The sequence below is a fragment of the Megachile rotundata genome, chromosome 2, assembly GCF_050947335.1.
Source record: "Megachile rotundata isolate GNS110a chromosome 2, iyMegRotu1, whole genome shotgun sequence".
Taxonomy (NCBI): Eukaryota; Metazoa; Arthropoda; class Insecta; order Hymenoptera; family Megachilidae; genus Megachile; species Megachile rotundata.
The window spans coordinates 23656204-23680090 of record NC_134984.1 but is presented as its reverse complement, the minus strand read 5'-3'; the positions used below and the strand labels follow the sequence as shown (position 1 = coordinate 23680090).

At 33.1% G+C, this 23887-nt stretch overlaps 5 protein-coding genes and 1 long non-coding RNA gene across 10 annotated transcripts; 2 read left to right on the top strand and 4 right to left on the bottom strand.

The window, feature by feature from the left end:
* Positions 1–2935: 2935 nt before the first annotated feature.
* Positions 2936–8214, bottom strand: LOC100876557 (E3 ubiquitin-protein ligase RNF167). Of its 3 annotated transcripts, none has more exons than XM_003707035.3 (8): positions 7706–8214; positions 6639–6951; positions 6195–6387; positions 5884–6092; positions 5610–5784; positions 5380–5538; positions 5093–5302; positions 2936–5000 (listed from the first exon to the last, which is right to left on the bottom strand). In XM_003707035.3, exons 2-8 carry the CDS (start codon positions 6816–6818, stop codon positions 4771–4773), a joined length of 1356 nt encoding a protein of 451 aa, XP_003707083.1. In that variant the 5' UTR covers positions 6819–6951; positions 7706–8214; the 3' UTR covers positions 2936–4770. The 3 variants fall into 3 exon arrangements, with proteins under 3 accessions (XP_003707083.1, XP_012149366.1, XP_012149365.1); XM_012293976.2 differs by lacking the exon at positions 7706–8214 and adding an exon at positions 7579–7596; XM_012293975.2 differs by lacking the exon at positions 7706–8214 and adding an exon at positions 7128–7264.
* Positions 8215–8557: 343 nt separating this feature from the next.
* Positions 8558–13859, bottom strand: LOC100876447 (uncharacterized). Its single transcript, XM_012293978.2, has 6 exons — positions 13592–13859; positions 13311–13432; positions 9981–11664; positions 9739–9912; positions 9520–9654; positions 8558–9428 (listed from the first exon to the last, which is right to left on the bottom strand). The coding sequence occupies exons 3-6, from the start codon at positions 11649–11651 to the stop codon at positions 9270–9272; spliced, it is 2139 nt and encodes a 712-aa protein (XP_012149368.2). The 5' UTR covers positions 11652–11664; positions 13311–13432; positions 13592–13859; the 3' UTR covers positions 8558–9269.
* Positions 9591–9959, top strand: LOC143263998 (uncharacterized). Its single transcript, XR_013037332.1, has 2 exons — positions 9591–9662; positions 9759–9959. It is a non-coding gene; the product is annotated as an uncharacterized LOC143263998 (long non-coding RNA).
* Positions 11947–13056, bottom strand: LOC105663646 (phosphatidate cytidylyltransferase, mitochondrial). The gene is made up of 2 exons (XM_076528981.1): positions 12466–13056; positions 11947–12342 (listed from the first exon to the last, which is right to left on the bottom strand). Exons 1-2 carry the CDS (start codon positions 13054–13056, stop codon positions 11947–11949), a joined length of 987 nt encoding a protein of 328 aa, XP_076385096.1.
* Positions 13860–14440: 581 nt separating the features above from the next.
* Positions 14441–15975, top strand: CSN6 (COP9 signalosome subunit 6). Its single transcript, XM_012293982.2, has 5 exons — positions 14441–14672; positions 14808–15091; positions 15159–15324; positions 15398–15591; positions 15663–15975. The coding sequence occupies exons 1-5, from the start codon at positions 14441–14443 to the stop codon at positions 15801–15803; spliced, it is 1017 nt and encodes a 338-aa protein (XP_012149372.2). The 3' UTR covers positions 15804–15975.
* A 47-nt stretch (positions 15976–16022) lies between these two features.
* LOC100877675 (uncharacterized) lies at positions 16023–23476 on the bottom strand. Of its 3 annotated transcripts, XM_076529037.1 has the most exons (17): positions 23078–23476; positions 22740–22892; positions 21670–21813; positions 21490–21516; positions 21111–21307; positions 20888–21029; positions 20676–20772; positions 20408–20602; positions 20078–20230; positions 19748–20012; positions 19406–19666; positions 19120–19327; positions 18862–19046; positions 18484–18776; positions 17953–18228; positions 17280–17462; positions 16023–17197 (listed from the first exon to the last, which is right to left on the bottom strand). In XM_076529037.1, the coding sequence occupies exons 3-17, from the start codon at positions 21798–21800 to the stop codon at positions 17039–17041; spliced, it is 2772 nt and encodes a 923-aa protein (XP_076385152.1). In that variant the 5' UTR covers positions 21801–21813; positions 22740–22892; positions 23078–23476; the 3' UTR covers positions 16023–17038. The 3 variants fall into 3 exon arrangements, with proteins under 3 accessions (XP_076385152.1, XP_012149364.2, XP_076385153.1); XM_012293974.2 differs by lacking the exon at positions 21490–21516; XM_076529038.1 differs by lacking the exons at positions 21490–21516; positions 21670–21813; positions 22740–22892 and having other exon boundaries at positions 23078–23475.
* Between the last annotated feature and the right edge of the window lie 411 nt (positions 23477–23887).

The following is a 23887-nucleotide window of genomic DNA, read 5'->3' as shown; positions in this document are numbered from 1 at the left end:
ACAGACGTTATCTTTGACAATTTTTCGAACTATAATCACGCGAAAAGTATCTAAAAACAAAAAAGCGTACGACCCGTATCGACTTTAGGACCTTGATCGTATCTCTTTCTAAATAAACGAAGAGACATACTCGATGTTTCCTGCAACTCTGTCTTCCACGATAGCATGCCAGACGCGGTCCTCGATCAACGACACGCGTTGCCAATTGGCAGCCTAAATCTCTCTAACGCGTTCGTACTCGTGGGATTTGTAGATTGAAATAAAAAAGCTATCGTCGATTCGACGCTACCTGGCGACGATGCGACATTAAAGGCACAGGGCGCATGTACAGCGTCAACAGCCGGAGCAAGCACGTTTTCCTGCGCACGGATGTATACGCATACACGAGAAGGCGTATCCTATCAAGGACGTTTTGTACCATGCGTTCTCTCTCTTTCTCTCTCTCTCTCTCTTTTCGTCTCTCAGAGTCTCAAAGTTAGGTCGAGGGCAACGGTGCGCATGTCATGAACGGAGGGAAATATTTGCGAATCGATAATTCGCGAGCAGCTGCAGCAACAGCAACGGGTTAGTCACGCGGACAGCTAGCCTATTTGATTGTTAGTCGGTCAAGTCGCGGTGGTAACCCCTAAATTAGCCACATCGCTTTTTTTTCTCCTACTTCTGTTCGTATGTGCTAGTATATCTACATATATTTAGCGTCTCGTTCGAATCCGAGTAATCTCTTTTTATTTTATTTTTTTTTGTTTTTTCCTTTTTTTTTTCTTGCACTACCGAACGACAGTGATGGAGTCACTTCCTCGTGATTCGCGAACCATCGAAATCGTAACGTCTCGATCCTCGGTTATGTCTCGAATCAACGATTATGGTTATTAATGCACGCGTTACGCGACAAAGATGACTTGTGACTGTTACAAATGATCTTGTGTATGTCAACGCCGACTCTCGTACGGGTCTCTGAAGGCCAGCATAACGGTCGAATAATTATTAGTAATAGAAAAGAGAAGACGAGCTTCGAGTAACATCGATATTATGTTTTCCAAACTGAAACATCGGTAACTGACGCTTTAACGTGTCTTACTACTTGTCCCTTTCTAACGAGACAGTAGAACAAGTCGACGCGTTCACTGTCGTAGTAGATCCAGCCACATGTGGTACGGCATCCTATAACGTTAACTATTACGCGTTGATAAACGTTTTAATTGCAACGCTGCAGTTTGCTGTTTCAAATTATCAGAGAAATCTTGGCAGTATTCGTTTCGGTTTGATCGAATCACATTCATTGTGTCGATAATCGGTGATCCATGTGACAATGAACGTATTACTACTTTGTTTGCCGGTATTATGATCGAAACAATGTCCGCTACTAACCCAACATAAAAACGAAATTGTCATCGTACTTCGGATGCTTCATTAGCACGGTGAAAATGATCATTTGTACTACGATACGTCATACCCTACACCGTTACAGTGAACATAATCATTATCTCTTTTCGATGCAATTAAAATATGCAAGTAAAATATGCAAGTAAAATAAGATTCTGTTTAAAAACATCCACGAAATTATTAAATGCACACGTATCGCTCTGCTTGCAAAAAGTATTGTATTGTCCTACAAACATATTCTTTACGCTATTCGTCCTTTTTCTGTAACATTTTTTATTCTAATTGCACTATGACGATAGTGCACTGGTGCACCTCGATACCGATACCGGTGACCCTTAGAGCAACGAACGCGTTAAACGATCGTGTTTCGATAATGATAAAATTACAATTACACGTATACGTGACAAAAGGTGACTGGACGTCAGCATCGAACGTGCCCGATTTCTTGATCGCAGCTTCTAAAAAAGTAGTGACAAGGTAGGAAAAAAAATGCCGGATATCAGTGTGAGTAAGAGAAGAGGAAAGATCAAGAGGACGAGTTAGACAGATTCAGAGGCCGAGAGAAGAAATCGGGGTTGCTGCGATAGCGAAGGTGGAGAGGAGACGGGGCTGTTCGGTAGGTTGAAGAGGCTAAAGCAACGAGGAGAGAAGCACGATCTTTCCTCGGCATCGCGACCGTCTCTGAGCGATTTTTGCACAACAAGGAGGCGAATTCAAACGGCATTGTACCGTCACGTGCGGCCACTCGCTCTCTTTCAACGGGGCGTCGTTAGAACCTCTTTCCTTCGTGCAACCACAGAACTTCCTTACATTGCCCTCATTCTCCTACCAATTCTCTTTCTACTCTCCCTCCCAATCGCCCTTCTGCTTCTTCTTCTTCTTCTTCTACTTCTACTTCTTCTTTTTTTGCTCCTCTTCGCTTTACTTTTCTACTTACTTCTGTTCTCTGTACGTCGGATGTTGTAGTTGCCCCGAAATCATCCTTTTTCTCGATCACCTTGCAGAAGATGCAGACAATTTGTACGAGCAACACACGTTTTGTATCCCGAACGAACGAAATAAATATACTAATCGGTCCGAAAATTAATTAGTACGAATCCGACTTAAATTTTAGCGTAAACTGTTTTAACCGACTTAAAGTAGACTCTCGTTACATTGTCATCTTTTCATAAATTACATCACCGTAAAGCACGAGGATACATTGCGTCGTTAGAAGCCGATACCGTTTGTTTTCGGTGGACAAATAGGATCATCCATCGATTTGACATGTAAATTCACAGAAACACTGCAATATGAATAAAAAAATCTAATGATTGAAAAATTCGTCATGAACGTGAAACATAATTATTGGCATTATTTAGAAAAATGATCGTCTACAAAGTAAACTATATTATTTTGATTATTGTTTTTATCGTCATTCGATGAATCATGACTGACGATAATCAAATTACAGTTAAAAATAATCTATATTTGCAGTGCTTTACTTGATTGGGAACGGTCGTATGCGCGATGGGTATTCGTTTTGCATGGATATATTCGATACTCCCCAATGTTTCATACTGTTCGCTTGAGTCATTTTTATTTACGTCTGTACAGTCACGATTAGATATCTTGCAGCTTTTATCCGGTACAAGGTCGACTCTGAGAGTTTCCAAACATGAATTGCCTATAACAATGATCGCCACGAAGAATTTGCTTTCCCATCGAGATTACGAACCAAATTATCTTCTCGTTTTCTCACACAAATGGTTACTGATATTTGCGTGATGTTTCATTTGTTTGTCATTGTAATTTCATGTTTATTGTATTTTAGTGTCCAGTTAAACGAAAAGTATAAATATTCTGTTTGTTTTTATTTGAATAGTATATCTGCCGTCGAACAATGAAGAAAACGGCAAGTTTAATCTGCCGGCACAAAAATTAGAATAATCGAATAAAAATTCGATCTTTGACATCGTACAGTATACATATATAATATATGTATATGTGTATGTATATATATATTATACATGCATAACACGGCCACTCATACCGACTATTTACATTATTTCATACGTTTCTTTCGTATTCCACTCTTTGGAAAGACTCGATTCAACATTGATGGAATAACAGTAAAGATTGGAAGCACCATTTCCTAATTTACATTCACTTATTTCTTGCACCTATAGATTAATATGACTTTTGTTCTTCTCGTTTCACAATTAGAAAATGGTTGTAAACGCAATCTTTCACTATAAATACAAATTTATACAATGCGCATAAAAAACGACGATTTGAAAAACTTGCGTTGATACATTTATAAGTTAACAATTATTAAGACCTAAAAACTAGTTATATTCCGTTAAAAGGTAAAGAACATAATTACACGTAGGGAGCAAGTTTTTTCTCATAACGGTTAACGTCAAGCATTAAAAATATCAACCGTCTGAATTTTATAGCATTCCATCATACTCTCTGTATGTCGTCTATTTTTCAACCTTTATATATGTATACATACGTATATACAGTAACGAATAATATTTACAAACTCATATCACCAATTATATCATAAGAAATATTGTATGCATTTTATTATATGTGTATATGTATATACATATATACATATAATATATATGTACATACATACATACATACATACATACATACATACAGCAATAGCACTAATAGAATTATTTCAACTACATCTAATCGCCTAATAAAGAAAAAATGTATACTGCGATAATAAAACGGCAATAGAGATAATTATATATAAAACAATAATTACGTGCAAAAACATATATAGGTCATTATAGTCGTGAATACAGAACCGAGTAAAATAATATTTCGGATACATGATAAGTAGTTTTTAAATAATGTCACTTTTCACCAGGTATTTTAGACAAATCGAACATACTTAAAACATTATGATACTCGGATATATGATGTCCAAAGAAAGAATAATTTGCAGTCTTGATTGTTAAATATCTATTCTTTAAGTAACATTCAATAAAAACAACGCAGATAGGATAACAATGATTCTTATTATTAAAATAATGACAGATCATTTCCGATAATAAATTCGCATTTACTCTTTGTTTTCCTATAAAATATGGTACGTAAAAAAATGCTTAAAGAATGTTGAATACTAAACAAATTAAATAAGTTTATACGAATATTTGGTATACAAACTGTAGAGCTTACAATTATAAAATATATTTTCAACGATTTAGTTCTTTTAAATAAAAAATAAAATTTTTTAAGCTTTAAAAATGCTGTTTTCTTTAACGATTACAAGTTATTAGCATTCTATGCCAAATTCTGTAACATCTTATAGGAGCGTATCAATTTTATTCGAGATATATAATAAACAATCTATGAAACGTAATAAAAGATGAACTTAGTCGAATTTTATGCAGAAATGTCATTTCTCTCAGGATCCGTGGCAATGACGTTTGTAGCTTCGTTTTCAACTGCTAGAGTGGACCCGGTTGAATTTGATGTTTGCGAATTCGATACAACTCGCATAATGTGACTTGTAATTTCAACAAGGGGTGCACGGAATTCTGGAGCATCCACATATACATTCACTGTATGCGGTTTAGTGCTGCTCACAGAACATTCTAGCTCCGGCAACTCACCTAAATATTTAATCGTTATACTTGACATTTCCGTTTCCTTAAGTTTCTACCGATTCTTTTGCTGTTAATAAATAAATTCGTAAATTTTATACCATTAATGCTATGGATATCAGATGCTCTGAAAACAGTTCCACTGGATGGTTCACCACTGTGTACACAATCCTCTCTATCTTCGGACGTAACGAAAGACAGCTCTGAATCAGAACTGCTATCCGAGTAACTAAAATCCTGCCTGGTTTGTGATCTTCCAGCACGATCAAACGGATTTTCCCTTTGCCGCGAAAATGTTCCACCCTGAGTGCCTGATAGAATATTAATTTTCATTTTCGTCGATCGTAATTTGCGTTTCTCAATACGTGAAGCTGGAAATTTTGCGTACCTTGATGACCGTCGCGTATTAAAGGCGTTGTATCGTCAGCATCCGAATCACTTTCGTCAGTAACAACTTGTTCGTCTGCTGCAAATACTTTTCGTTTACAAACAGGACAAACTCTACGGTTTTCGGTCAACCACGGGTCAATACATTTTGTATGATATGCTAAAACCCAATGAGACATTATTAATTAAATATACTAGTACAAATCTTTCTCGCTACCATTATGTACTAACCATGTGCACAAGGTAAAACTCTTAATTTTTCGCCTTCCGCGTAATCATCTAAGCAAATAGCACATGTTTCGTATGGATCACCCTTTGTATATTTGTGCGTAGGAATTTTTTTCAAACTTGAATTTGGTAACCTATGCCTCTGTTGTCTTCTTCTATCTTTAATACACCTAACAATCTAGAAATAATACAAAGTATATTAAAAATTGTTTCTTTCAAATCATGCAATAACATAAATGCTTCTTTATTACTTCATTTTTATTTTTCAGCGTCTCACCATAAAAATAACCATGACTAGAAAACAGATCCCAACAACGATAGCGAAAGGCAAGAGCAAATGTGTAATGTTAAATGTGGCATCGTCGTTAATTAATACAAAATACAACTGATCGTATAAATAATTTTCTTTAATAATCAATCCTGTGATTTCACTGACAAATACAGATGGTATAAATATCCCCACAGGATCCTCCGCTGACATTGGTTCTACAACAAAATAAATAGATAAATATGTTTATGAATAAACATATAAATACATATTATTATATTTATTCATTTATTATGAGTTTCCCTTGGTAAAATATTTACCTAATTCATTACTGTTTACATTATGTATAATTGCAGCGTCATACCCTGCTTTCTGTGCCATTCGAACTTTTATTTCAAAGCTACAGTTATACCGAGCAATTAATGCTATCCAATTACCATTGTAATTGGTAATGTTGGGGGGACCTTGTATTTCACGACATGCTGTAGGTGGGTCTGCATATACAACCATACCCTAATAAAATTTTTTATAATCTATAATATATACCTTCTATTTGACATGCATCATTCTAATAAATTTTCTTACAATTTTGTATAAAAGGCTATTATTATTGTCATTATTACAAAAATGCAATCTTTGAAAAGCTACGTGTGTTCGAGGACTATCAAATGCATTATAATTGTACATCATAAATCTCATACGATCGATTTATTCTTTTATGTTGTTACATTTTTCAATATGAATCCCTTTAATACTATAAATACCTTAATGCCTTCAGATGGTATCAAACCTCCAAATCTAGCAGGCAAGTCTCTAAATTCTTCTTCGATTTGATGTCTTGCGGCTGCAGAAAATACTAAAATATCTGCTCTATTGTATATAACACAATAAATGAGAAACATAAGCCACAACTGAAGTTGATGGCTTAAACAACACTGTCTCATTTTTAAAAGTGTCAAAAGTACCCGCTATCTTGTCAATTTTAATATTCTGTTAGTAGTTCTCTTAAGTGCTTCATTGTATATATTATTTAGTCCACAGATACCAACGTATCCATTATAAAAGAATAATGCTAACCTGCAAAAAATTGCAATAATTTTATTTTAGACAATTAACAAATTTGTAATTGTGTTATTAATGCTGATATACATCAAATAGTTTTCAAGTTTTCAGTTTTATTATTATATACTTGTTAATAACAATAGGTTTTTGTCACAATTGAAATGTTCCATAATTAAGGAGGTATAAATTACATTTTTAATATCATCATGTTCATGTTGTATAGTGTTGATGCATTAAATACGCCGATTTTATGAAGTAATCAGTTTTCCTAGTAATTAATTGACATGAATTTTTCATGATGTAAAAGAATTTATTTACAACTTGCGTAACAATTTTGAATTCACTATAAGTAGTTAATGAATTAAACGAAACATGACGCGTACATACACATATAATAGTATCGTACGAATTCTAGATTCTTACTACTTATATTTGATCAAAATAATAAAGAAATGTTACATCGATGAATAATGCGATTCGCAGGAAGATGAGGTACGGATCTTTCCTGTTTCAAAGCAAAATAAAGGCATTAACTTGATACACGAAGAATATTCGTAATTTTTGTTTGACACATTGACTAGTAGACGCAATTATGATTAATTACTGGATGCATATCAATCAACATAAATAACAGTGACATACACACGTAAACGCATCTGAATGTAAACACGTACGCAACAAATAAAGAGGTTCGCATAAATTTAATGTTATAAATTCCCCTGTCAATGGTAACATTCAACGTAAATATAGAGATAATTTCGATACGTACTAGTACTTTTTTCTTCTTTCATCCAGAAAAAGACGTAGCGTGTGACATACAAAGGACGTTTAATCAGTCGTAAAACGTATATACACATACGCTGATGTATGCGTATTCACCCACACACGTAATTAAGTGGATACTACTAGTGTACAACGAGATGTACACCGTTCGCACATCGCGTGTCGTTTACACTTCCTTCGACGGCTTTGAGGTTATAAGAAATGGAAGGTTATATTTTGAAAAATGTTAGTTATTTTCCACTAAAGAACAAAAAAAGTCTTTCAAAAGTGAAACCTTTAGAATGACACCAAATCGGTTGCGACGTATTATTTCGTTAAATAAAGTTCACGGGTAAATGTCAAACACAGTACTGTAGTATTGAAAAATCTTTTGTATTGTACATAACTACTCCGACTGACTTCTTCTACATAACACAAGAACAATTTATACAATTCCTATGTTTCAAAACAGCTATCCGTAACTCGATCACTTAAGTCACGCGGATGTCATACATACAATATTTCCTCTATTTTCTCGCGGAACTATCTGACAGAGCCGTGCCGGACGTGCACATTCATGAACAATAAGCGCTAAATTTAAATTCGACTAAATGTCAACTTGTAACGCATTGATTTTTATATCGCGTAATTTGTACTTTTATGAGTATAAAATTTTTAATTGAATATTATTAATATTAATATTACGTTAATAGTCAAATATCTTTGAAATATTGAACTAAGGGTAAAAATAAATTGTATCTTGATTTTTCTTTGTGTATGGAGATTATTTCAATTATATGCTTTAACATTAATTAACATTAACGTCATTCTTTAGTTTAAATAAATTAAATATACATAATAATTTTCATAAAAAGTATATTTAAAGTACATGTTGTAAAATTACAACTGTTTACATACAAAACATTTACTACGTCACAATTTTCTTAAGTAATTATAGATACAATCAACTTTGTAATAAAATCAAAAAGGGAAAAAAACATTTTCCACTTTTGAAGTTGCTAAAACTTATGTTTTTTATGTATTTACTTGTAGTCTTATATCATCATTGAATTACATTATTTTTTGATAAAGTATTTCGTGTATATATATTTATATACATCACAGACATAAAGAGTGGTCACTTATAAAATATAATTTTGCAATTATAACGTACGTACATAAGTTGAAATCGGCATGTTTCTTAATAAAATCAATTGAAAAAATGAATACATAATATAGCTATGTATCAACATTTAAAGAGTGTTTTATTAAATTTACACCATAATGTATTATATACTTCAAGTACGTGCTTCTGATAAAACAATATTTTATAATGTTCATGTTAATGCTATCTAATAACTAATCATCGCACGAATAGAAACAATTAATTTAAATAGGAAGAGAATTCGATTTATGCAAACCTGTAATTCCGTTCTAACTAAAAATTTAATTACATTGTTCGTAATTGAAGGCACTCATCAGTTTATAATGAGTCAAAATGTACATCGTCAAACTTATTACCTCTGTAAAATTCTACTGAATATACAAACAATTCACTTATTTTGGCCTTACTAAAATTTCCCACGAGAAAACCTATCATCCAGATATTGTGCTTTGTTTATAACAGCATTTCTTTGAGCCTGATCAAACCGATTGATTTGTAAATCAATATCTCTATCGAATGGTCTTCTAACTGTCCCTCCAGATAATTTTGCTTTTTTTTCTTCTTTCTATAATTCATATATATTTATTTATTAAATTATTAACGTTAAAATATAAAACATAAGACATTTTATCAATATAAAATGTATATAATACAACCTTTTTTTTCTTTCGAAGTTTACTTTGATGTATTTCTAATAACGATTTTTCCTGTCTTTTGCTTTCTCCAGAGTTAACTTCGAAACTTTCTTCAACTAAAGCTATGGTCGATGTATCGTACAACGTTTTCCCCTCCTAAAACGGTACCATTTAAAGGAGTATTTTAAATTAGATTTTGTTAAAAAAATATGCGAACAAAATTTATTTTGCCGCGCTTGCCTGTTGTTTTTGTTTTACAGCTTTCTTTGCTGGAGTATCGGTCCAGCATGATCTATCGGACATATCTGGACCTGACTTCTTTCGAAATTTTCTTGAAGTTAATCCTAAATTATTGACTTGAACCGAAGGTAACTCCGTCATCCATTCTTCTCGTTGATTCAGTGTATTATCGTCCTAAAATGTTATTTACATTATGCTAAAAACTTTAAACGTTGAAATAATTGAAATGTATTTCATTTTACCTCATCTTTCTGTTCCTTCTGAATCTCCAGCGCTCTTTGTTCCAATTGTTTGTACACATAGTTTGTTTTTAATGCTGGATGATCAACCGGTAATGGACCTATCGCATCATCGTTTTCAGATTCTGTTTGTTCCATTTCATCGTTATCGAATGATTGCGTTACGCTTGTGGGAAGAGCAGGAGCTATTATTTTCACGTTCATTTCGTTATCGCAATTCTGTTTTAACAAATGCGGCGGTAACACTGGACCGAAAACAACATCTGCATCTAATGTAGAATTTTCACCCGCTCCATTATTTTGATTAACACTACTCGACACATCGCCTTCGGAAGTTTCTGTTACGTCTTGCGCGATAGTTTCTGGTAAACAAGGTCCTATAAAAACTGTATTTTTTACTAGCTTTACATCATTAGAAGAATCAGTTACTAATTGTGGTGGTAAACTGGGTCCATACGCTGATTTGTTCTCGTCAGATGCATACAATGAGGGTAAAGTAACTTCCGTCGTATTTAAGAAATAACAGTTATTACATTTTTCAAGAGGATTTTTATTATTTTTCTTATGACTTAAATCAACTGTTTCTTTTCTTGATTCGTTTTCAGATTTTTGATAAACGTCATTTCTACAATCTTGACTGATTTCCATCGATATAGGTGACATAGTACCTAATGCAGAATCTGAAATGGTACCAGAGTTATTATTACTGGAACCATGTAACGGCTCGTTCATCCTTGCATTTACCTTTGCCAATCCTTCTGAATGTTCAATTTCTGTTGCTTGTTTTTTTAACGTACTTTTATATTCATCGTTCGAATTTCTTTTTCTTGTCTTTACCTTATGTTGCTGTAAAATTGAATTCTTACTTTTAACATCCGAACTATCAGACATATTTTCATCTGTTTCTGACAGAATATCAAATTCAGATAGATTTAATTCTTTACATTCATGATTGTCTCCTGACAAATCACCTTTTATTAACAATTCGTTATCGTTACGATCTTGTTCTGTACTTTTGGGCGAAGAATATTCTTGCAAACATTGTTCTTCATTTTCTTTTGTCGATGATTGTTTATATACATTGTATCTTTCAGATTCTCCCCGAAATTTGTCACGGTCTTCCGACCTCGCTTTCGACGATTGATATCCTCTATCGCGACTTTTGTCATAAGAGTGATGCTTATATTTTTCATGGGATTTATTTTTGTGCTTGTCGTTATCGTTTCTGCTACGAGATCGTTCATGAGATCTATTTTTATGATGTTCGTCCCGATCTCGATTTCTATGTCGTTTTGCATCCCTTGTTTTATGTTTGGAAGACAACACAGAACTTCTTGAACCTAAACTAACATCCCTTGCATTTCTATAATCTTTACTATCATCATATCTTGAACTTCTTGATTCGTGAGGATGTTTGGAGTATTTAATATCTCTATTGTCCGTATCCCGTTCTCTCGAAACTCTGTGTTCATCTCTGTTGCAGTCGCGTTTCGATTTATCTTTCCTACTTTTACATTCTACGTCGTTGTAACAGGATTTGTGCTCCGACCGCAATTTTAATAATTTTCCTAGTTTTGTTTCCAGTTGTAAATTATCTTTACGAGTAGCTTCAAAACGAAATCGTCGTCCATCGTCGCTGTCTTGACTCTCAGAATCAGAGTCCATTGTTGTCATTATTAATTATTCACTGAAAGTAGTAGAAATTCAATTATTGATACCCATCTAAAACTACTTGCATTATTAATTTATAAAATACAATACAATAACATTTAATTTTAACTGTGAATTCTGCTAGTTAACAGAATAAAACAGTATTTTACGAGAGTATTCTTCTAGAACTGTAAGGTATTCGCTGATACCTAGAAAGAACAGCTACAATTTGACTAGACGAGAACTTTATTTAAAACACATATCCATGAAACATAGTACATATGACAGAATTAAAGTATGAGTAAAACATGTGTAATTACTACTCTACACGTTTCTCTGTTTCCTTTGATTGTGCCTGATTTTTCACAGTTGCTACTATCGTTTCAACTTTATTCTTCGATTCTAGCTTTGGTAAGGAACTTGTCTCTGGACTTGCTTGCAACATCTTCATTATTTTTGCTGCACTATATTTAACAGATTTTACAAATCCAGCAGTAACAATCCCTTTCAAACTTTGTGTAACACTGGATCTCCATACAATGTTTTTTAAACATTCCTCTAATATTTCACCACATTCAGGATCATGAGCAATTGCACGCAAACAATCTTCTGTATCCTTTGATCTTGGGCCCTGTGACCATGCTCTTACTAGTTTAACTTGTGGTATTCGTGGCAACTGATTCAAATGATGTATTTTTGTTGTTGGACTTGTATCCTGATGACAAGTGACAATTGAATTATCAGACTTTGGAATATCCACATAATTTTCAAAATGTTGTAAAATTGGACTATATAATTCTTTAAAATATGATAGCTGAGGCAGGACAATATTATTAACTTTTTCTTTATTTTCACCAAAGATCATTCGAAAGTCACCACTGTAAGATAGACCAGCTATAGTTTTATAAAACTGAACTTCTGTAAAGTATTGTGGAAGTAATAACAGTGCTGCGTGAACTGCAGAATGTAAGTTTTGTACTAGAGCTGTTGGTATTTGAGAATTTTCATTTGGTTCTATCAAGACTTTAACTGGTTTGTGTAATCTTCCTGCCAAATACAAATCATTCCAATCTAACAAATCTTCTATTAATGAAATTTCAGAGACTACTCCATATTTGATAATACATTCTTCTGTTATTTTAACCAATGTATTATAATATACCTTAGCACCCCATTTTTCTTGTACATTTGCAATTGCTCTAGGCCCAAGAAACCTCAATGGTTGAGCATAATGCTTGGGGTTAAGATGTAGATTCTCAGAGTGCCATTGTTTTATATTACGAACAACAAAAATGAGATCTATCATTTTATTAGATTGATTATTTGCTTGCTTAAATGCACCAGATCCATATGCAAAGCAGAATTTCATATTTCCTGGGAAACATTTAAGTATCCCTTTTAACTGTTGAATTCCAATCAATTTTTCCATTGTGTTAAAATGTCGATAGTGCAGCCAGATTATACGCAAGTACACTCAATTCCTTTAATTCTGCATAACATCATTATTAAATACCTTGAGTAATTGCTTTATTAGTAATATCTTGTAAAAATTTAATATGATCATTAAAGGATTCTCCTCTTTTCTTACATAAATTTAGCTTTTTTTGTTTAATTAAATGTTATGAAAACAGTAAAAAAGGTGGAAAAAATACAGCACTGAAGAACAATATAAAGAAGTGGCACCTGATGAAAAATAAATATTTTCTATCCGTAATCATCCAATTGTTTCGGCAAAAAGCGTCGTAAGTTTCTGGATTTTTTATAATTAACTGCCTTCTCTTTAACCAAGATCCATTCCGTCTAACCTAAAATTTTGTTTCATAAATTGAATAATCATTATACATACTTACTTAAAAACCGCGTAATATCCTATACCAAAGATTTAATATTAAACAATAACCGTATGTATAGTTTAAAATAAGAGAAAATAAATAAACGTCAAACTGCATAATCCAACATCTTACTTTACTGTGTATTGACCTCAGAAACATATGATTAAACTAGAAACATATGATAAGAACTAGCGAATTGCCTGTTTTGTAATTTCATTGGGTTTTCTTCAGTCAATTAACTTTACCGTTTTAAATTGTGTCGCTTAACAAAACGTAAAATATTTATATTATTACGTTCATATCAATTTTTTACAAAAGCGTGTAATTTCAAACAGTATCTTGTTATAATACATATCTTTCTTCCTACGGCAGAATACCAAATTCACGCAGTTCAAGTATCTAGGGAAATTCCTAGCTGACAGTATGAAATCCTTTTATCTATTTACACCGAATCATTGGCATATATTATGCCTAATTCACAGGAATCAATAAATATTCAAATTTTCCTAAATAAATGGTTACTTTTAAATCAAACTGGTGTACTTTACAATAAAAAGTAAATAATATCTTATTGTAACGTAATTAATTTAAAAGTTTCATTGTTACGTGTATTTCCAAAATTTATATTTACACGCAATCAAAGCACCATCAAACATCATCGCTAAAGCAATTACGAAAGTATTATGCTGTGTCTATTTCTTATAAGCGTATGTGAATTTGACAGTGTTAGACACATAGTTGAACGTAATTGCAATAAAACATATATCATAATGTTGAATTGAAACTTGTCGATTGAACAGCTGTGTTATTTAAGGAAGTATATTAGTGTATTATAATAAAAGCATTTGTTTTATTTAAGTTTTAGGTATTGTATATATAAAAATTCATGTTGACATTTTTAGCAACGTTTATTCTAAAAAATGTTGATTAATAATTCGTTACATGTTTCATATAATACGTATGCAGTAAAAATCAGACAATATGGAGGTTGATGAAAACAATGCATCAGCTCCAACGGATACACCAATGGAAGTTGATCATGATGCCGCTGGAAAAAATACTACTTCATCAATTAATCCTCCAAGTGCTATTAAAGTAATGGCATCTTCTGGTACAGTAGGCTCTGTTTCTATTAGTCTTCATCCGCTTGTTATAATGAATGTTAGCGAACATTGGACTAGACGTCGGGCTCAAGAAGGAACGGATCAGTTAGGTATGCATTTTTTAATGAAACATTCGATTATATGTGATATATTTGATTAATAAAGTGTAAAATGTAAATGTAAAAAGATGTTTTAGCATATTTAAGTTGCACTAAAGAGCATTATGTATCAAATATTTTTTTCAGTGTACGGAGCATTGATTGGTAAACAAAAAGGTCGTAATATAGAGATCATGAATTCCTTTGAATTAGTGTTTACATGCATTGGAGATGATGTCATAATATATAGAGATTATTATAATACAAAGGAAGAACAATTTAAACAAGTTTTTACTGATATGGACTTCTTAGGATGGTATACTACAGGAGATATGCCTAATGAAAAGGATATTAAAGTACACAAGCAGCTTTGTGAAATAAATGAGAGTCCTGTATTATTAAAACTTGACCCAAGACCAAAAAATACCGATGTATGTTTTTATTCTTATTGTGCTTAATATTTTATACTTTTTAATACAAACCCATTGTATTTTGTAGCAACTTTCTGTATCCATGTATGAATCAGTGATCGATTTGGTTAACGGAGAAGCTACAATGTTGTTTGTTCCATTAACTTATACATTGGCTACAGAAGAAGCAGAAAGAATCGGACTTGATCATGTTGCAAGAATGTGTACTAATGACGAAGAAGAAAGTTCATTAGGTAATTTTATAGATATTCAAATTGTTTCGAATCATTGAAATGAATAGAAATAACTTATAATAAAAAATTTCAGTGGCTGAACATCTCACTGCACAGCACAGTGCTATAAAAATGTTATACTCAAGAGTAAATTTAGTTTTAAGATACGTACGTGCAGTACAGAGTGGTGAACTAAAAGGGAATCATGAAGTGTTGAGAGCAGCTTGTTCTTTGGGTCATAGATTGCCAGTTTTAAATAATCCCAAATTCAAAGCTGACTTTTATAATGTGAGTATATATGCTATCTTTTGTATTGTGGTGTAATAATTGTACTTATACATTCTTACCAATATTTTCAGCAATGCAATGACTTTGGTTTGATGACTTATCTCGGAATTATAACGAAAGGCTGCAATAATATTAATCAATTTGTTAACAGATTCAATATTTTGTATGATAGACAAGGTGTCGGTCGTCGTTTACGTAGTCTTTTCTTGTGATAAGTAAAATGAAACTCATTTTTATAATAATCATCCTTTTTTTACTCCATACGTTATATCGAATATCTTTTCAATCTTGAAACATTCGAAAAAAGCAAATTAACTGGTGAGTAATTCTAAAGTTACAATAGATACTGTACGCCTTACAGAATAAAGTTGGGACTAAAATACATATGGAATGTTTGATTTTGATATGTAACGATATTAGATTCGGAACTATTACCATTATATAAATTTATTAATATGTGCTTTACATTCATATTTTGTCCAATATACATACATACAAAAAGTTTTGTAACGCGTTCTACACTTACATTGTTTAAAACAAAACGTACATCGAGAATTTACGATAGATAAAGATGTAGTTACACGTACTTTTTTCTTTTTCATCTTCTTTTTTTTTTCTTTTTTTTTTTAGTGGAAGACATTTTATAGTCAATATATTTTTGTTTCAAATTTGTATATTTTTAGAGGCCACATTACTTTCCTTTTATGTAATTCATTTTTATCATTTATGTGATTTGTTTTGTATAAATTATATTTGATATAAAAAAGCAGCCTATAAAATACGACTAAAAATCTGTTCCTAAAAATCTATTCAATTATTACATATACTTCGGTTTGACGTATGTAACGACTTATAAATATTATACTGTACAAAATATAGTATAATATATGTATTGTGCCTCGTTAATTATTGCAGGTAACTATATCAAGTTATATACTTTATATAAACATAAATTAGAATTGACTTGTTGCATGGCTAGATCTATTAAACTTGTACAAATTCCATTATAGCGAAAATTTCAATTTACAATATGACCAGGAAATTGTAATACAGTTATTTCGAAATACTTCGTTCAAACTGTAATAACAATTTTGTTTGATTTTACTTATGTAATATAATATTCTCTAAAAAGTATTAAAACTTTAACTTATAGTTTAGTGGATTCTTTTGTACACTGAGTTGTGCGGTTTTGTTTGATATTGCATTGATATGAAACATTTATATCATGGAGATCGATGTTTCTATACTGATCGGATAATTTTTTAAAAAGTTAAAAGCTTTTCTTAATCTGACGTTTCTCACAAGTAATATCTTGGAGTACGTTTTACTTTTACAAATTGTAAGATCGATTCTCGAATCTTTTTATGTATTTTGTTCAGTTATTCAATAAGCTGTCTTCGATCATAGTAGCAAGGAGATCTACTAAAACAGACAGCATCGAGTCGGGCTAAGGACTCAATTTCTCCATACCAATTATTTCCTCGAACAGAGTATTTTTTCCTCCTGTTTGTTCTTCGATAGCATACACGGCGAATCTTAACGTGGCGGCGGCTAAATCACCGACCGACCAATGCCTATCCATAAGAACTCGACTCACGGTATCTAACTGAAAAAGCGATAAACAAAAAATAATAAGTACAGTGAAATTATACACGGATTCACTTTAGTTAGGTAAACAATTATTCTACCTTTGATAAACTAGGATTTCCTGTAGTGTAATAGACTAATTTTGGTACTCCTGCCAAAGAAGCAGCAAGCCATTGAATAACTAATTTCAACTGTGGATCCCCTTTTAAACGAGAACCACATCCCCAATTACCAGTAGCAACAGGCAGTAATCCGCCTGCTTGAGGACTATTGTCTCTTGGTATCTAAAAAGAAGTGTCACTAAATTTAAAGTAACGTAACTAATAATAAAGATTATCTTAAATAATACAGATTATTTATAATCGAGGAAATGTTTTAGTAACCGTGTAAAATTGAAAAATCTTTGACAATGTTATTATGGAAAATATAAAGTTATATAAAGTTGAATTATATTAATGAAAGTTAAAAATTGATTTTAGAGTATACGAGTAAGACATATTGAAGATATTATCAAATAGAATGAGAGACAAATCATTAGTTATTAGAGGTGCAACCATAAAATTTTAAGTAATTTCTTTATAACATATATCATGCAACGAATTATTAGAACATGAAAGGTTTCTATTAATTCAACATATTCATCGTTAAGCTGGAATAATTAAATATAATAAGTGCTTGTCGTTATCATATTAAAAGATAATTAATTTGCAGTATAAGTTCATGCATTGCGTTTACAAAGTACAATTGACACATGTGTAACATAAGTTTGCTCACGTTAAATATTACATGCGATTCGAATTCTTGCGCAAGTTTGTCATTATTCACGTTGGCAACAAAAGATTGCGTTGTTCCTTCTACAGTTCCAGGTGTGCTTAAAGAAACAGGATTAGATAGATACACGGTAGTTTCGTCATCGACCAATGTTTGAAAAACTTCGGATGTAAACGTTACCGTCCTAAGTTTTCTACGTTGAATATCCTTTACCTCTTTCGATATCGTATGATTACTTAACGTATCTTCATAATATTCTACATCTTCAGACTCAGAGACCTGTATATCGTAATAATCTGATGAAATTTGGCTGTATATAAAATATTATCTAGGATAGCATTAGTTTTCAGTTTGTCTCTCATTCTTCGTCGATTCAATATTTATAAATAATCATGTATATATATATATGTATAGAATTTATATAATCGTTTCCAATCCAATAGCATAAAATTTCTTTTTAAGTAATGTTATTGTTTCATTCAAAAATAAAATAAATTCGTTTAAATGAAAAAAAGACAGTGATTTATTTCTTACTGATTGTTGTCTCCTATTTTTTTGACGAGCTAGTTCTAAACTCAAACTCCTCACAGCCAAAGCTAGTTTATGGCTTTGATTTACATCGGTAGGATCGATAAAGGGTTGAGGTTCACCCTCTTGAACTGGAACACCAGCAAATGATTCGCTGAGAGCTCTCTTTAACAACGAGCCGGCGAATCGAACTACTGCTTTGTCTCTTGCGTCTAACTCTCGAGATTCATCCGCTGCTATGGGATCTTCTAACCATTTTGCTAGTTGTTCGTAAACTTCTTCGAGTTCGGAACAAAAATCTAAATGTATGGAGACAAACATAAACTCGTTTATCTTTAGAAACTTTCAAATGATATTATTTATAACGTGCTTCGCGATACTTGCCAGAATTATATTCCGTACTGAAACTGTATTTACTACTAGCACTTGTGTCTCTTCTTTGAAGCATAGGTTGATTCTGTCGAAATCTGCCTAACCATTTTTGTTCGGCTTCTAAAGATTCCTTTAGAAAATCTTCATCCACTGTTTCATCTCGTAGAACGAAACCTCTCGAACCTCCTCGCTTTACTCTAATACGAATAAGTTTGTATATCTAAATTATATATTTACTTATACATATAATATTTCTATCAATTTTCTTACTTAATGTCTTGGTCACAAACGTGACTTCCAGACACGCTAATACCAACTGCGTAACTGCTTTCTCCAGACGAAGTATTAGACGAAGCTGCTCCTGTAGCTGTACTTTCTCGTTTTAACGCGTCCCTCAAACGTTGGGCAAATGTTCCTCTTTTTTCTGGAGTGTCCAACTGACTACTGTAACGTTTACTTAATTTTTGTTCTTCTTCTTCTATAAATATTGATGCACGAAGACGTTATAGACATTTATATTTTATGCAATGAGACAAAAATGAAGTATATTACGTACCAGGATCTTCGTCTATAGTATCTTTTGCACTATGAAAACTATCTGTACTCTGACTGTTACAACTGCTGTAAACTGACATTTGTCCAAGCGATTTTCGTGTAACCGGTAAAACTTCCCCACTTGATCCAAGTACGATAAACCGATTCCTTTTGATCGTGGTACTGGAGTCGCTGCATATTCTATGTGGACTTGGAGGTCTTATAGATTTACCATTTGGTTTACTGCGAACTTCCGTTAAGATATCGTGTCTATTAGATTTTGCTAAAAGAAATAACGAATAACTGTTTTTACAATTATTAAAAGTGTTTGATTACGTATCCTCTGATATACGTTCTTTAGTACCATTATTCGTCGACAATACTTTATCATCGCCTTCTGTTTCTGGAGGGGTGCTGCTGAAACTCTCTCCGATCGGCGATAATCTTCGAGAACCTAGTGCTCCATCTGGATCCAATTCAGATTTTACAGGATCAGTTGGACTGTTCGGTACATGCCTCTGTCGAAATCCAAGCAAAGATTTATTCATTTCCCGGAGTATATTGTCTTCTTCGAACTGCGATAAAGGTAATCGCGAGTAATCCTCAGGATCGATACAACATACTGTTACCTATCGAAACAAGACCACTTAATTACAAGGATATTAATTGTAATACAAAAGAGCACTATACTTACGATATTTGGTTTCGGCAAAGCTTCAAATATGGCTCTATTACGAGGATCGTTTATTCTAGATACGTGTCTAACACCCTCTACTATTAATACTTCGTTGTCTTCTAAAGCTTCAACTGATAATATTGCCACGAGCATTTCGGGATGCGTTACTATCTAAAGATTAAATTAATAACTATAATTTCTCGTTACTTTTTAGTGCAAAATACACTCGCTAATATTTGATACTATTCTTTTTCTTCTTTTTTTTTTTGGTCACTTTATTTGATCTCAGAGCCTAAAGTTAATTAACTCAAATCGAAATTATTTTTCTCACGCGCTTTAATTATTTACATGTACAGTTTCTTGCGTAACATCACCATCAAGTACGCCGCCGCCAAACTTTGCGCTCGCGAAGCAAACACGTAATACTTTAGTCTCTGGTTCCAGTCTCTCCAGACGGCCCTCATGACGTATCATCAATGGACACAGTGGAACGTTGCTCTCTAACCAGTCCTCGATAGTTAACCATTGCTTCGATGTCATTACCTGTTAATCATATGTACATTTCATTCCTATTTTTAAAAGGCTAACAAAATTACAAAAACATATAAAGTATTACCTGTCTAGAAATTACTATCTTTCCATCCAATGCATTTTCAGCTTTAATGTAATCATAGTAATGAAATATACTTCTTAATTTTGCTTTCTGTCCATTGCTGCAAGTTAATATAAAGCTGTACTTGTCTCTTTCAAACTTTTAATTAGTTTTTTCTTCAGTTGTCTTCTGGGTTAAACAAGTTTTATCTTGATATTCTTGATTTTGATACTTACTTATTAAGGTGTTTAAAGAAATTGGTGAAATTAAAATCTCGTAAAGTTGGATGAGTCTTTGTAGTTCTTTTAGGATATGTGGAAAAGAATGCGTTTGCTATTAAAGACGAAACAAAGGCATAACTGTACTCGACGCAATCACCTATAGCACAAATAATTCCCTCACAATTTTTATTTCCTCGCTGATTATTTATACCGAATAAAAAAAAAAAAAATGATATACCTTGTTGTTGAAGACTAAAGTGCAAACCTTGAGGTGGTTTACAAGATCTTAAAGCTTTTGCCCTGTCTACCATACGCGGTATTGTCTTCGCGAAAACTTGTTCCCGTTCCGCGGAGTCGAGATCAGTGTCGAGAAATAACGCTAATCCAGAAAATAATTCTGGATCTTGTGTATCTTCTTCAGGGTCGAGGCTGATACTGTAAAACAAAAACAAAATACTTTGAGATACATGAATTATGATTAGTAAGTAAATATAAAACACATAACATTGATAGATAAAACATATAAAAGATGGGTGGGTTTTTATACAGAGGCGTTGCGCTTAACAGCATTGGGTACATCTTTTACGGATAGTTAGAAATATTCATTGATATGATACCTTTTCAGAATGCACTGTTCCTCGTATCTTTATAACAGCATGTAGCAAAAAAATCGAGTTCGTTAATATCTCCGCGAAACAAATGCATTCTAATCAAATCGATACGCGTATCGCACACGCGATGCCAGTTAGTTGGAAATCAAATACGCATAACATACATTAACAGGTCTGAAAACTTACTTGCACATGTCGTGCAATCTTTGCATCGCTTCCAACAGATCTTCGGAATTTCTGGCAGCTGCTGCTCGATCTAGTTGCTTTACTACCGCCGGCCACCACGGTAGATCACAGGGTAACATTACCAGAGCCATTCTAGTCGTCGCTCTAAGATTCGAAGTTCGCGCGAAACGGTCCAAACGTGTGCGCGCATGCCCAGGAGAAACCAAATAAATAACGAACAATTAGTCTTACGGACACATTCATTCTTTGTGTCATGATTACTTCGTGCTTGCATGTGTATCGAATCGTATACACTCATGTGTAAATGTACGTTACTCGAATCGCGCGATCGTATAACGTGTAATGTGTTACAAAATAGGTTGTCAGTTGGCGAACCGAATTTCAAAAAGGAAATCTTTTTTGGCAGCTAGCCCACGATCTGTTTCAGTAAAACGATCTACGTGTGAGCGTTACATATACGTTAGCCAAGATCCGGACACTTGTCATACAAATCGCGTATTGCTCGTGTTCGTAATATTATATGATTGTTTTAAATCATTTTTACATATTTTTATTGTCGAACTATTTATCAGCTTATTTTCAATCACTTTTATATCGGTTTAAGTAAGTGTTGTTTTCACCGACGAAGAAACCAAAGAAATCGGCTCTAATTTGCAGAAAAATCTCCGCACCTGTTTCTTATTTCGTAGAGTATATTTACCTTGAACGAAACACACTTTGAAAAATATAGCTGGTGTTTAAATTTCTACAGATACATACGTTATTGGCGAATAAGTCCTCCCGAACAATCATAAGGAGTGTAGGTTTAAAACAAGCGCGGTTCGTCTACCAAATTATTACGCGCGAATTATCACATGAAAATAAATATTCCATAGTTATAAAATAAAATAGGGCTATCACGGACTATGTAACTCGATATCCTTGATCCGTTATTTAAAAATATAAAATAACAATATAGATGTTATTTTTATAACTCCTTCGAATATTCACAGAAGTGATATAAAACGTACATCTAATTACATAAACCTTAGAAAATCATATCGATATTAGTATGCCGGTCATTAATTTACCTGAAATTTATCTTGATTCATTTCAGTCTGTAAACATTAAAGTATTAAGCGCACGATCCACGTTTCTTGTTAAACCATAAGTTAGTTTTGTTTGCCGAAGGGGTGAACGTATCCCTTGGAGTCTCCATTTGTACCTCAAAACTGCTCGTGTGCCTAGCGGAAGGGGTTGCGAGGTTAGTACCCTCTCGACGCGAGGAGAGTATATAATTAGTTACTCTGGTAGCCGGGTAGAAAACTATCCGGCGAGTCAACGAGTTATTATACATCGTATGTAAATGGACAATAGTGTTTCGCAAGACACGAGCCTAGTTGTTTGAAATAAGAATTTATATAATCACCTAAATCGCTTGATACGTTGACGATCAGCTGATGCGACCACCAAGTCACATCTTATTGTTAGTGTGCCATTGCGTCAACGGACACACCGCACATGGTACAGTGATCACTCGTGTAATTTTAGCGTCTTTAAAACGTAGAAAACACCCTGCATAGAGTCGGATTCGTTGCGTTTCAATGATAGCATCGACGACCTCTTTGTTTCGTTTACGTTTATTCACGACAAACTTGACCCGTGAAACGTGGTTCAATTAATCTGGAAACGATGCTTAGGAAGAACAAATATACATCCACGGCTAGGTGGCACAAAACGCCGAAAAGTACCACTGTTAGCTGTTACGATACTATCGTTGTGCGTACCCGATGGCTAGCTTTCCTTTTACTTTGTCCACGAGCCACAACCGGCGATTGGCGTTGCACGCTATTTATAGAACGGCGCCGGCGCCCTGCCAAACTCTATAGAATTTTTGACAGTAATCTTGTTTATAATACTTTCTTAATTATGATCAAGTTATATAACAATTAACACCTTCATAATGATCTCATACGTTTACCTATGCATCGTAATCAAAGATACGCTTTCAAAATTACCGGTAGTTACATATTTTTAGGGATTAAAATCACATCCGAATAACGCTGCGTAGGTAAAGAAGTTTTCTAACTTTTCGGTTGTTGATAAAAAAGATAGCTTCAGCTTTACGATACAATTTTTAAAACATGTAAAAAGAATTCAACAAATATTTATATTTATTATTATAATATGCGTGAATTATATCAAAAAATATAACAAGTATATAAATCATAAAATATAA